Source organism: Danaus plexippus, chromosome 23 (assembly GCF_018135715.1).
Source record: "Danaus plexippus chromosome 23, MEX_DaPlex, whole genome shotgun sequence".
In the NCBI taxonomy this organism is placed as follows: Eukaryota; Metazoa; Arthropoda; class Insecta; order Lepidoptera; family Nymphalidae; genus Danaus; species Danaus plexippus.
Genome location: NC_083551.1, coordinates 3,945,059 through 3,960,724, shown reverse-complemented (window position 1 = coordinate 3,960,724; position 15,666 = coordinate 3,945,059). Strand labels below are relative to the sequence as shown.

At 27.9% G+C, this 15,666-nt stretch overlaps 1 protein-coding gene across 1 annotated transcript; it reads left to right on the top strand.

Moving 5' to 3' along the window:
- Nucleotides 1–4,547: 4,547 nt before the first annotated feature.
- Nucleotides 4,548–15,192, top strand: LOC116774783 (uncharacterized). The gene is made up of 5 exons (XM_032667539.2): nt 4,548–4,688; nt 11,061–11,221; nt 11,340–11,539; nt 13,601–13,815; nt 14,749–15,192. The coding sequence occupies exons 1-5, from the start codon at nt 4,623–4,625 to the stop codon at nt 14,767–14,769; spliced, it is 663 nt and encodes a 220-aa protein (XP_032523430.1). The 5' UTR covers nt 4,548–4,622; the 3' UTR covers nt 14,770–15,192.
- The last annotated feature ends 474 nt before the right edge of the window (nt 15,193–15,666 follow it).

The following is a 15,666-nucleotide window of genomic DNA, read 5'->3' as shown; positions in this document are numbered from 1 at the left end:
AAGTTTTAAAAAAATGTTCAAAATAGAACCTTATATTCAAGGCTCTTTCGGTACATAATGAGGTTATCATTTTATCTAAAAAAATCATATTATATGCACACAACCTATGTCATTATAACTGCGCTTTAATGATGCTTAAAATTTTTTCTTTCGAGACGATTACTTATGCTTATACAGTATACATAATACACTTATAATTGCAGCTATGCATTTTGCGTGACCAAATGTCGTGTAACATTTCACTTTGGTTATTTATAAGATCGTTGCTTCTTGAAAGTAATTTTTTCAGTGATGATTTTCACCTTTGTTATGTCGTGAATTATGTATGATTTTAATTTTTCTATTTTGTTTTTCTTCATGTTTTTTGTTTGTTTTCAAGCAAATAAAAATCGGAATAGCATTTCTCATAATTATTTGTATCGTCTGTTGCGATAAGTAGAATTCACGCTAACTAATAGCCTGACTTATATTGAGTTTGAGACTTTTTTTATACAGTATTTTTTTAAATTGATGCAATATTTTTCTGTGCTCGCGCTTACGAAAATAATATGTACTAGATAAAGATTTGTAAATGCCATGTGTGAATATAATTTTTATTCTAAAAAAAACTCTTTATCCACGTTCTAACATGACTGCTGAGCATAAAAATGTTCTGAAGTAAATCCATTTAAAATTGTAATTTGCCATAAATAGTACTTTTCCACTAAAGATTTTATACGGATTCTTATTTAAACTCGCCTATACAGAGAAGACGAGAAAAATAAAAAAGATGTCGTACATTTCAGTTTATCTTCCTGTGAAAACAATAAGTAAAGAAATCAATAAATGAAGTGAATAAAATGCAAATCTTACACTTTATATGACAACGATGAGTACCTATAATATTATAAGAACAGTACATAGGTTGGTATTTTTCATCCATGCATAAGCAGAATATTTTTCACAAAAATAGAAAATTTGTGAATACCTTAAACCCGCCATTGTTATGAAGCTGCTTCCCTTATAACATAGGAATTTATTTTTACCCCTAAATATAAAACACGAAAACAACACGTGTATGTAAATTGCTACGCTCAGACGTGTAAAATGTTCGGAAATGTTTATCGACGGCATATATATATAGATAGATATATCTACGGGTCCTAAATCGGAGATTAATATAAAGCAAAAAATCAGTTTTAATATATAAAAAAATATAGAACATTTTCTGTAAAATAAAGTCGGATAAAAGAGATATATTCTTTTTAGTTTTTCAAAAATTATTGACAAGAATAATTAAATTCAGATGTTTTCATAAATTAAGCTAATCTTTCTTTTATTTTATTCTCTCTAATAGTGTTTTGTAAGGTTTTATGGATCTTATTTGAGATCAATATATACATCACAAGGATCCCAAAAGATTTGATCCCTATTTTACGAACTTAACAGAGATCTCATTCCACCTTATCCCGTATCGAACGAGCAACATTTTGTAGATATAAATAAATTGGTATGTAATAAGTGTTCAACGAAATCGCTGACCTATCGCCAGCCGTCAACTAGCCTATATATACCTTGTAAATGACTTTGATACATTCTGACCCGACTTCGGTAAATTACATAAAGTGAATAAGATATTTATTTGTTGTTTTTTGAGATGATTTTCTGAAATATTATTGTTTTTCACTTCCAACTCAAAAAATGGTGCTATGAGTTTGACTTCCATATCTGACAGTGTGTATGTGTCTGTGGCATGGTAGCTCTCAAACGGTTCGTCCAATATCGATACGAAAAGGAGGAGGTTTCTAATATATGTTTTTTTATGTTTGTTCGTGCATAAATTCGTCGTTTATTGACCGATTTTGATGATTGTTTTTTTATTTGATAGTAAATATTTTAACGGCGGTCCCATGATAAGGAAACCAGGGTTTAACGAGGGCAAATCAGAGAAATCGAGAGGAACTTGCAAAAATTGTAGCGGCAACTAGAACGTTTGTAAGTTTTTTCATTAAGCATTTTAAAGCACTGCCATTTGATAAAGGTCTGGGGTAGATCTGAGGATGGAGATGAGAGACGGTCGAGGGAACTCTTTAACGATTAATAGCAGATACTTTGTGTTTCAGCTTCTTTGATTTTACAGATACATAGACGGTGACTGTCATTAGGGGTTTGATGATGAAGACGATGGATAGTGAAGGGAACTCCTTAACGGTTTACAGAAGTTACCTTGTGTTTAGATTTTATTTCATTTATATTAATGAGAACTTTGCAGTTATATGGATTATAATGAAGACCTGCAGTATATCTGATGATGAAGACCATTGCTCGGTCTAACCTTCAATTAATATCGTGAAATAAAATAATTTTTAACAAAAAAAAACCTAACCTTGCTAATGAAACCTTCTTTTTACGAAAACCTGAAAAACAACGTTATAGCGAGAATTAAAATTGCTCTTTTAGACACAAGATCAACGCGTCTGCCCGGGTTCGGGTCGCTCACACAAGCACGCTTCCCTTCCCGCACCGCCCAGGCGGACTGCGTGCCGATGTAGGGAGGCGTAGTTGTGCAAGTGCGTGGTTGCTGAGTACTGATAATCACCACAGAACAGATATTTCGTGATAATAGTTACTACTAATGTTTTCGTCAGTTGCTATAAATATTGATAATAGGAATTCTAATATCTCTCCGCAGTTATTGTTTTACTTGGCATCGACCTCAAAATGATAAAAAAAATGTATTATATTATTTTCTATTTAACTAAATGAAAATACGTATTACTTTGTACGAAGTAAATTTATTTTTTGTTTTTTCGTTCACTGCTAGAAGTCGGTTTTTTTCTTGTAAAAAATATTTTATTAATTTGAAAACCAGTTTCCTTGCTGTGATTATTGAAAACGTTCGCTTAACGTCCAGTTCTTTTCCATGTAGGACATTCTGGCAAAGGATAACTAGATTAAATGCCTCATGTACAACCATAAATATTATCATAACAATAATAAATAATTTATAGGGGTTCTTTAAAATTTTATAAAGTTTTCTTTATGTCAATACTATTACGGGATTGTATTTTTGAACTAGGATCATTCTTTTTCCAAATTTATTATTCCTAGTCAAAGTCCGACTCTATTAAGAAATTATGAAAATTATTGCAATAAATTTTTTAAACACTCTTAAATATAAAAATTCTATTCGAATTTTAATAAAATTTTATAGTAGATAATAAGTACAAGTATGAGAGTAAAACATATACTGAACTGAAAGCTATAATCATATTGTTACAGTTAGTTCTAAAAATCCATAAAATAAGCGAAATAGTAGGAAAGAACTTATTATTGTGACTAAGGTAAAAATTAAGACTTATTGTAAACCAAGTTTATAAAACGTTAAGTGAAATCATTCTGACCTTGTTTTAATTATATTCACTCAGTAATAGAAGACGTGAAGGGACGTATCTTGTTACTGAAATTTCCCTTTATTTTAATTTCAGTGTCAGTTATAGATAGATTTGTATACAGAGTATCCAATAAGATTAATCAGGGATCTCGTGATAGGGATAAAGTTGCAATTTTTGAATACTTTCAGTGCGGGTATCAGCTTGATATTGTCTACGGAGATAGAGGAGCTTCAAAAAAGTTATTCTTATTATGTTGTACCAAATTGTTATAAAAAATATTAATAATAATTATTAGAATTATTGAAAATAAAAACTAACTGTTCCATTACAGAAAAAATAATCATAAAAAAAAAACCTATAGGCAACAGTAACAAAAATAATCATCAAAGCAATTTAAAAATTTGATAGCTAATGAAAGTTTTATTTATTTAATATAAAAAGAAACATTGAAAAATCAACAAACAAAATTTAAGAAGCTTAACGAACTTATTGAGAAAATAGATAAGAAGTTAGTGGGAAGCTAGAACCAGACGTTTTGAATAAATAAGCACCTTATCTAAAATAAATATTTACCTTAACTTACATAGGAAAAGATATTAAATTCAGACAGACCACTAAGATTATTGCAAGAAAATTTGTAGTTAAAATCGTAAGAAATAAATTAGGAAATTTTCACAGCAATTCATAAAGATAAAAGCACCTCAATAGCCAGTTTTTTTTTTCATTTGTATTCAAACTAATAACTACAAAGCAGAGATTTCATTGCGACTGTTATAATATAATTTCAGGTTAAAGTTATAAACTAATCAGATTATGAAATTATTACAATATATGATATAGAAATAGATCGAATCTTATTTAATGAAAATTCTCTACTGTTTTAGACAGCTTCATGGACGACAATTTAAACAAGAGTGTTTATTGTAGAACCTTTAAGTTATCTATTATGCGTAATTGTAATCAGACATTATTTTTTTGGGTAAATTATTACATTAAAAAAGAATATATATATTTATTTTATTTTACAAACCAATATTGATGCTTTTCACTATACATTTGTCTGTTAACTAGAAACTTAACCAGTCATTACTATGAATACCGTAGTCCCCACTGTATGTGAATTCATGCGTGCAAATATATAGCGGTATTTCTCTATGCATTTCTGCATTTGCCGTGATAGCAGCGGTTGTTGACTAGTGTAATATCGATACGTAAAGTGCTAGTGAAGTGATAGACTTATCGATAACAATGAAGAGCCTTTTGTTAACTGTTCTGATCATTGGGATCGCGGGGGCTAGTGAGTTAGAAAATGGGGTGAGTTATCCTAGCGTAAATAATTGGAATTTATACAAAAAAAAATAATACCATGAGGACATTTAAAAAAAAATATCAGTTGTATATTTTATATCAAAATGATGAATTAAATGTGTAAAACATTTGCATTACAAATTGATAATACATTTATAGATTAATGTAATTATAAATTATCTTATTTCACTATCAAATTTAAATAACTGATATTTATAGTCTTAATTTTAAATTTCTTGATTAACAATATATAAAAAAAAATGTATTTATTTCATAAAATCGATTTGATAATTATTAATCAGAAGTCATAATTAATTTATTTTGCTAACTGTTAATTCAATAAGACCAGTAACGTATGTCTGAACACAACCAATTGCCAACATTTCTACTAACTAATTGGTATTTACAAAGTAAAATTAAGCTTTACTAGAACGAATATAATTACTACGTACGTATGTATAATTAAAAAAATATATTTTTTCTTTCTTCCTTCATGATCAATTAAAAGAAAATTTGTATTAATTTTCTGACGTATACAATAGTCACGAAAATTTTCATATATGTTAATATTGTTTGTCATCGTAATATTCTATTTTTAAATATTTTTCGAAAAGATCTAACCACATTCATATAAATTTTAACTCGTAAATAAGATCTTGTTTTTATATATCTTATCTTAAATAAATAATCTAAAATCGTGTCATCATCTTAAAAGGGTTACAGATAAAAGAATAATGGAAGCATTCAGAAATAGTATAGGGATATTACAAAAAAAATTAAATAAAATAAACTATACTTATTATTTAAAAATATGTATGAGTTTGTGATAGCGACAAAAAAAATTATTGAATCAACAAATTAAAAAGTCAATAATGAAAAATATGTTCGCTCCTATTACCTGAAATCGGTAATTTTTATCTTCTGCTAATCTAAAACTACATTAATAATGGCGCTCAATAGTGAGCTTCAAAAACTCAAGCGATGCCACAGGAAAAACCTAGTCAATAATATATTTACTGCTTGATAGCGTGAGGAACATTAATTAATTAAAACTGTCTTTTCGCCTTTAAATGGATACTTTAATTATAATGCACGTACATTATTAAGGCTTATTAGTTAAGCTGTAAGAAATGTTATTTAAATCTTTTTTATTATATATTATTATTTTTATTATTTCATACTTATATGTATTAATTTTTTGAACGTTGTTAGTAGGAACCACCGGTGTTTGATGTATAACACAAATGTGGTAAATAAACAGGGAAGACCCTGTATCACTGTTTCTTCGTATTTTTTTTGTTGTGATTCCTAAATAAACCTAGAAAATTGAGTCCACATAGACAGACGCCTCAGTAATTTCAGGCACAAACAATAAATTATTGGCTTAACGTTCACATATTGCTTACAAATGCTTTATTTTTTTATTCTTTTTTCTTCTACCGCAGTGTATTTTTTTTAATAAGTATGTTGAACGAAGATAATCTCTATTAGAATAAAAATATAAAACATCCAACTACTGACTATTACACTAATCGGTTACTTCCAGTCAAACTCCTTAATCTAATGAGCAAGGCTCTTTAATCAAAATATTTATGCGAGAATTCAAAATACAAAAGAATACAGTCTACTTGAAAACCTTCTCTGTTTCTACTAGGTATTAATGATTATTAAATTAAGCATATTTTATTGTCAACCTGAAAATTTGTTTATACTGAAATCGAACGACATAGTAATTAAACTATGCTAATGTAGTATCCATTATAGTATCAAACCGAGCTTCCTAAAATATAATTTAAGTAATACATGAACACGCCCTTAATAAAATGAACAATGGCTGTTAATTTTCATTAAACGCTGTAATAAAATTCTATACTATTCATTTAATTATTCATATAGCATATATTTATTAGGTATAGTAAAATATTTACTGTCGCTTTACTTAGTATAATTGAATTAAATTGCTGTTATCAAATCATAAATGCTATAAAGATGTGATGTCATTCTTATTTATGTTGACAGAACGTAGAGTAAATAACGGATACTGAAACAAGCTGGAATCATTAATGTTAGGTATTATTCAAAACTAATTCAAGAAATAAATGTGTTATTTTTAATTGTACATAATATAACAGTGTTTTAAACTTCATTAACACATAAAATTAGCTTGTAATATGCTGCGGATGTATCCAGTGTTACTTCTAAATACGTATCGACAATATTAAAGCCTCAGTGAAAGGTTATAGTTGTTAAACTTAGTATCGAAATGACTATCTATTGACAACATCTTTTTAGTAACTAAACCTCTTATCGGCCGTTATATTTTAATTATAAGTGGTAGCAGCAGCGAGGTAGTTATTAAGGACAGAAGTCCAAACGTTACGTTTCTAGATTATCATTAGGCTTTGATATTGGCAACGTAATTATATAGGTATTCTAGGGTCGCATAATATCTTTGTATCTATAAAGATTAAATTGAACATATAATTTTCTTTTTCTATTATTTTGAATATCCTTATTGATGCCATACCTTACGCCACACATGTATAAACGAGGGGAAAGTTTAAAACTAGAGCGCCTTAGTTCCCAGAGCGATCGCTGTATCATTGAGAGAGTTATAAGATATTTCAATTGAAAACAACTGTTAAACTTGATGAATTAAAAAATAAATTTTATTACATTTTAAATATTCTTATTTATCAGTAGCTAATAATCCTTATAGCACGACTAAAATCCAACAACTAACTAACTAAAGTTTATTTAATTATCTGTAAATCTGTACAATGCAAATTCTAAATTGGGCAAATATATAATCACTTACTCGAAAGAAAATCAGCTAGCTATTTCATATTGAAAGAGTTTTCTTGTAAAAAAATGAAGTATAGTGAAAGTTTTCTGTAATTGAATAATAAATGAATGAAAATTTTTCCACAACAATGCGATATACTTTCATTTATTTCACACGTTTCGTAATAATCTCTATTTAGTTATTGAGAAGGATCAATAATGTAGGAGATGATTTTGTATGTCAATATTTGATTTGATATAATCGTCCCTTTTTGAATCTAGTGATTCAAAATTATTATATATATAATAAACTGTGTTGAGAGTTGGCAAAAAAATATTAATTTATAATAAATACATTATTTATATATATATATATACATACATACATACATACATATATATATATATATATATATATAAATCATTCAGTATTTGAGTAGACATTTAAATAAATCTACATTATTCTACTGTGACTCCAGCTGAAAGATTTACATGTCTTCTCGTGGTCAAGATTCCTGCAAGGTGAACGAAATTATCTGATGGTAAACTGTGACAGAGAAAGCGGTTTGCATATTAAAAAAAATAATCTTATATTACATTTACATTTCTATATATATATATATATAAATATATATAAATATAAATAATAAATATATAAATATATATATATATATATATATATATAAATGTAAATATAAAATTGTTGCAAAAGATAATTTAAATAAATATACAGTGTTGCAAAATAATTTATTAAGCCTTTATAAATATACAAATTTATTTGTTAGTTTATATGTAGTAAATTATATTGATTAACACAATGCGCGTATTGAATCCGTCTTTTTAAATACATACTAAAATTTTTCGAACATCAACTAAAAGTGTTTTAACTATTGCTAAAGTATTAAACATTTTCAGTTAATAATTCTAGGCTACTACAAGACGTCACAGAGGTTAACATTACACTTATTACAAACATTCACAACAAAAAGATATAGTTCCTATTCTGTTCACATCTCATCTTTTCAATGAAGTTTTCTTAGAGTTTAAACTTACGCTACGGATTTAAAGTATCTTTTATGAAAGCCGGTGTAAATCGCAGCACAAAAGCAAGTTTAAAATGAAATGGTGTTGGTTTTCAGCTTGGTTTGTGATGTGGGCATTAAGCGAATTGAAGTCGGCACTTTACTGCAGATTCGATTTAAACATTTCAACTAAGCTATATATATAAAGTAAACCGAATCTGAAAAGTTTCTACATGTTTGTACGAGTACAAATATCTAGTTTATGTTTGGCTGCAAATTGTGAAGTATTTTTTTTTTAATTTTGAATTATTTCGAACATGAGAGATTATTTACCGAGTGAAGAAATGAAAGGCGATAAAAAAATTACTATTGTTTTTAAAATTACGAATGCTTTGAAATTATATGTTTTTCTGCCAACGTAATGAGCATAAAAATGTTAAATAGTCTTATTATTGTGATAAAACTTTTATATAACTTTATAACGCCTGGTGATTGTGAAACGATATTAGATGATTTTGTTTTAACAATACGAAATAAAACCGATTTCCCATAATCAACTTGGAAAGAAATTTTGCTAAATAACCCAAAGGATTGTAAAAAAATGCCTTATTTTTTTCTTTTAATAATTCAACTGGATTATATTGAAAGAATTCGTTTAACTCATTTTTTATTTTAAAAAACCACATTTCAAATTTAGAACGAAGTCACTTTTTGTATGTGAATTCTAGCATCGAATTCAGTATTGAGATCTAAGACTTTCGCGAGTTTTATTCATTTAAATGAAACTAATATATTTCGGATATACTACGCGTGATTTATTTTTTGTTAAAACTACATAATCCCGACGTTTCGGTTACATTTCAGCAACCGTGATCACGGTAGTAAAATAGCTGTTTCATGTAATCGAATACAGTCCAAATAAAGTTTTAAGAAACTATAGCAATATGTCAGCCAAAATAGATAGAACCCTTACGTAAACCTGATTTATGATAGCAAAATATAATTTTCATGACAGAATAAAAATTTGAGAATGCTATAGAATGTGAACTGATCTCTTGGGGAATCTACGAAGATTTTAATATATAATACTCTGTAAAATATCAAGTAGTTTGAGCTCAAGATGTGTTAGTATCCGACAATAGGGTAAACTTACCATTTTTATGTTGCCACCTTGATGGCACATAAGTATTAAAGTAGATACTTCGTTATTTTGTTTAAAGTCAGACGAACTAAAACTTTTATGATTCTCCTCTTTCTAGAGTTCATTACTCAATAACCTTACTTAACGTTGTGTCTGAATTTATATTCATAAAAAGTTTTCCTACAGAAAATACAAATAAAGAATGTATGTATGGACATACAATATATAGTAAAATTTCGTTACTAATTTAATATTATTATAACGTTTAATTGTTACAAGGAAATTTTTACAAAAAAATTCCTTACTTCAGCTAGACTTTTTTTTTTGGTATCTGTTATTTCACGAGTAAGGGGTGTAAAAGAAAATAAACTATGTTTTTAGAATAAATGATAATATATTGAACTATAGAACCTCCTTGGACCTGACTTTGAGTCTCTAAAACATTAACTTTAGACTAATTGATTATACAGGCGGACGAAATAAAAATATCATTCCTCAAATGTGAAATTAATCTTTTTTAATATAAATCATTTCAACTTTTGATGTAATTTGTTTAAAATATTTGCATAACCTAATATTGAGCAATAAATAAATTTAGACGTTTAAAAGAAATTTCAATTAAAGCATATTTTTTGTTTGTTAGAACATACAGTACGAAATTCATGTCAGCTGTTAAACAATGACTGTCTAAAAAACATCCTATAATCTTACGTAGATTATATGTAGACTTCCTTAATTACTTTGTTTGTTTCACTTAAACACTCAAAGTATTCTTAAGATGGAATTATTTCTTCTATCTTTATAAATTGTTATTGATATATGCTGTAATCGGACTAACGAAACCTTATAAAAGTACAGCTATATGAATAAAGTGATTTCCTATATGGAGAAAATAATAAAAGTTTTGATGTTAATCAAACACTGGTTAGGATCAAATATCGGGGAGTTGATTTTAATTAAATATAATTCCCTAACATAAGTTTTTTTTATAGTTTTTATTAATGAACTTAATGATGGATTCCGCCTTACTTCACAAATAGATATTTAGATTAAATAGTTTTATATGATAAATAATTTTTTTAGGCAAAAAACACACACATTTTTGGGAAGTTGTTCTTGGTGGTACTGGTTTAATATTTCACTATTCATTACTATTGAGACACATAATGTAAATGCAAAAAAAAAATAATATTAAAAGCATGACTCGTTTTTAACTCCGAATTAGGGATTGCATATTCACTATTATTAAACCTTTGCGTACATTTGAATTTTTACACAGAAGTTGACTGAAAAATAATAACACATACAACATAGAAAACAGAAATTATACCTTTACAATCAATTCAATTAAAAAAGACTTACTATTCTTATATTTCAATATAGAAATGCATGATGTATGAAAAATTATTTATGTGTAAAAACCTTTTCCAGATGTCAGCAACCGAAGAAACAGTGAAACGAGGCCTCACTGCCAAATGCGTATCGAGGGAAACGTCCTCTTGCATCGCTGCTGAACTAGTCGGATATGTGGACCGAATGTTGAGAACCGCTGCCATCCAGCTATCTGATGATCTTACGATTGTTGATGAGAGGTAATAAATCTCTAAATAATCTGATCTGACTCTCAGTTATTTATACATTTTATCCAGAAAAATAATCATCCCATAATGTGTAAAAATCTTTATTGTACTGTAATAAAATAATTACCAGCAATGGAGCCGCAGCAGATATACCAATCAAAAGTGAAACCCTCGCCAGAGCTGGTACGTCACTAGAGGATAAGGCACAGCAACTTATTATGGACAAACTGTGGAATTTCGCCACAACTCGCTCTCTAAGATACAGACTGTTTGATAACGCTGATGTCGTGATTGCTGGGAAACAAGAGCAAGACGGCACTTTGGGTGTCGGTATGTAAAATACAATCTATTTTGTACTGTAACTAATAAATAATAACAAAAATAAGGGAAGAGCCTCGATAGAAGAAAACTACTACTATAGTTAGCAATGTCACTTCTATAACAGACTACCTAGTTCTATTAATATTTATATTGACTTTTATTCTATTTTTTTTTAATGTGAAATATATTCGTTATAATTTGATTTCTGCTGTCACAAAGATCAATTTGTAACTGAGGGATACATTAATTAATATCTTAATGCAACTAAATTTTATATACGAAAAGTTTGTTCAATAATAACATGGCGTGCCATCTAAAATGTCCATCTTAGTAACAAATTAATCTTAATTGATTATCCTTGGGCTTAAAGTCTTCACTCTTCAAATATTTTGACCCTAATGTCTTGCTTGTTATCTTGAACTTTGACTATTCAAAACCTCCCATCACCAAGAACTTTATAAGTTATACTCTAAAATAAAACGAGGTTAATAATCTATGCCATATCATTTTGTATAGATGTTTATTTAGTTTAGTTTATTATATTGAAATATATTGCAAAACAAATAAATACAGAGCAAATTTATACCATTAGTAAATATAATGTTGACAAAGAGCCAACACAACCCACCGATACAATAAACAACAGCTCCTTCCAAATTATCCTATAAAATTATTATTATTGTGATAATTTTCGGTTTTAACATCTCTCATCTTTCATAAAAAATTCAATATTATGTTGGATGAAATTCCCTCAGCAAATTTAAGGTCTATTTGTATTCGTCCTGGTTTCCGTTAAGACTTGATAATTCAAACCACTAAGGGATCCGTATATACATTTCGTATTAATTAAGCAAAGCAGTTAATTTTCGTTGTTTAAATTCGGCTGTTTCAGTTTATAAACAAAATTCCTTCGTCTATTTAGTAACCAATTAGCCTAAAATTGACTTAACTTCACTTAAGTCTGTTTTTCTGTGAAAACAGTGACTATTATGAATTGTATTAATGAAATGTACGGAAAGCTTCAGCGTCGTTTAAACTATTGTGTTTCAATCAATATAACAAAGAAATAACCGGACAATTTAGTACTCAACATTAATGTTAATAATTTTTATAGAATTAAAACACAAATTAGCCAGGCTCATCACGTTTCTGTATAATTCATTTCTAGCCTGAACGTCATAAAATAATTCCCGCTGAGTACACTTTATATTAAAACTGAAATTGTTTAGTGTTTTGGTCATAAATAACATTGCGCTGTATTAATATTACAGACATTTATATTACATTGAAATCAAGAACATTTATGTGCTATGAAAATGTGCAGAAAATTTACGGGCACAAATGTGAAAGAAATTAAATGGCATATAAAATTATTATTTTGAGGAAACAAGAAAGAAATATTTTTTCCATGACTTTATCTTGAATTAATTCATTGATTATGAATTACATATAGAAAGCTTTGGACTAACTTAGTGTACTTATATAAAAATATACTTGATTTCAATATATTGCACTTAATTACACATAGGAGTAACACTATTTACAACTTAAAAACCAAAGTTTTATCAATATCATATAAATTTACGTATAAATTTCACTTTTTTTGTTAATCATTTCAATTATTTTATTATGATGGCCACTATGAAACACAATGTGCAACTAATTAGCACTGACGCTAATGAACGTTCAAGCACTGTATTTATAATGTTGTCAACAAGAGCACGGAAATACAACATAAAAAAAACTCTCATTTTAAATAAACAATAAATCCTTGAACATAACAAAAATGTTAAGGATTTCCGAGATAATTTTTATTTCATAATAATCTTAAAACTCCAATTATCTCTTCTCAGAAGAAGAGAGCCCTATAGTAAAGAAAAGTATTTTTTATTTTAAAATTGAAAATAAATCTTCTTCGTGTCTTTATCTATCAGATGTCATTTGATTATTATGTTATTTTGTATGTGTTAGGTAACAATATATAGTAATAATAATGATTACATAAAAATACATATTATATATAAAAATATTTTTACGTAAATAGTACGTTTCATTTCATTCCTATTTCAGGAGTTTCAATGAAAGCCCACAAAGCAATCGAAAGCGGCAGAGCAAGAAACAAGAACATGGGACCGTTCCTCGCAGCTGCAGCCATGAAATTTGGTCTTCTTGGCGCTCTGACCTTCAAAGGTCTTTACCTCATGGTCGGAAAGGCCCTCCTAATCTCCAAGATCGCACTTCTGTTGGCAACAATCATCGGATTGAAGAAGCTGTTCTCTCCTCAGGTGACCGACTAAATGCATGGACAATTTTTATTACCCACATGTTCTTAAGATTGCATGCACTTTCTTAAGGGTAAGCATGCACCAGAGGAACCTCTCTTTTTTTCTTCACTAATCACTGTTGTTATCTGTGTGAACGAATTAGCCATCCTTTTTTATTATATTAATAAAAAAGAGATGGTATTTCATTTCGTAAGTTTTATTTATATGTACAACTAATAGAATGTTAGTTAAGTACATAATTATTTATTTAAGTTATTTGCATGTGCATGACGGAAATATACAGAAGTGATTATGCATGTCTTTAATTTCAAAATCATTTAAAAATTATTAAGATACAAGTTAAGTTTTATATTCTTAATTACGTTCAGTTGAAAATTTCATCTTTTATAAAAACATACACTGAAAAAATATACTGAGAAATCATTTTTATTAATAAATGTTACATCTGTTTTCTGGCTCTTGGTTATTGATTTTCTATGATCATATTTTATATTGTTACTTTATGTTCGTTAACATGACTTCGACTATAATATTTTCTTAATTATATATCTCATTCCACAAAAAAATCTCAATATCAATAATGCTGGAATAATATTATATGTATACTATCATGACTTAATTCAAAACAAGCATCCTATATTTGTTTATTGTTTAATAAAAATTGTTGGTTTCTTGCTTTAAATAATTACAAAAATTACAACGCTTATGTTTTAGTTCATGTACTTTATTAATGTGTTTTTATATTTCCTGTGATTGTTTCTTTAATTACCCAAAACAAGGAAAATGTTTTCATCATGCCCTGTCAACAGAAATGCAGTATTTGAGGCATAAAATCATTGTTGGAAGGTGTAAAAATTTATATTTAAATTGTAAGTTAAGTGTAAAATTTACATTAAAGTTAAAAAAGGACTAACGTTTACTAATGCTTTTCAGGCCATCATCAAAAAGGAATAACTCGTTTTGGTGAATTGATCCTGAAGGAATTTATGACGAATTAACCCAGCCTAACAGACAACAGAATTTGCGACATAATTAACAGTTAGCTGTTCATAGATAAACATATTAAATTACACTATTAATTGGAACGTTAAATAGATTTGCTCGTATTTAACTGTTGATTCTGTCACAACAAGCGATTCGGTTACGATTGTAAATATAATATATATACATACATTTATATAAAACTCTGCTCAACTAACTTGTACAGTATCTGGTATAGCATTTATGTTAAAGGTAAAATATTATTTATTACATTAACTTATGGTTATTTATTGTGGATTAAAGGAAATATTCACCTAACATTATTTTTATTAACCTTGTTTTAAGAAATAAGTATTATATTAACCAAAACAAACGATAATTCTGTTAATTTATATTTACATCCTTATAACACGACTAAAAACCATGATATACAACTATCATTATTATATGAATGTAGCAAATAATTTATATATATACATTTAAGCACTTTACTATCAAGGAATAGGAACGATATAATGAATACTTCATTGCAAACCACAAACGAGTAATAGCGGTGTAATAAAAGCGCACTTCAACACAATGGTACACAACAAGGCGGTTTTATTTCTTGAAGATTGTTGGGATATGAAGCAAACAATGTAGTTAGCAACTGTTTTTATAATATACATGATTGGGAAAAAAAATTGGGTAAAGTCATGATCTCTAAAAATTATGAATACAAAAACTGTTACTATTGAAGCAGTACTGTAGCTGTACATTAATATTACATTCAAATAGGTTTGGTAGTTAACTCAATTAGTTGTTCATGAGTTTGAAAATGACAAAATAATATCTATGTATATATGAATACCTAAAAATTTGTGAGGGTTT

Excerpts from the sequence above, each read along its gene's own strand:
- LOC116774783 (XM_032667539.2), top strand. The coding sequence starts at position 4,623 with ATGAAGAGCCTTTTGTTAACTGTTCTGATCATTGGGATCGCGGGGGCT. Across the intron at positions 11,540-13,600 it reads AGACGGCACTTTGGGTGTCG|GAGTTTCAATGAAAGCCCAC; the intron begins GTATGTAAAATA and ends TTCCTATTTCAG. Across the intron at positions 13,816-14,748 it reads AGAAGCTGTTCTCTCCTCAG|GCCATCATCAAAAAGGAATA; the intron begins GTGACCGACTAA and ends AATGCTTTTCAG.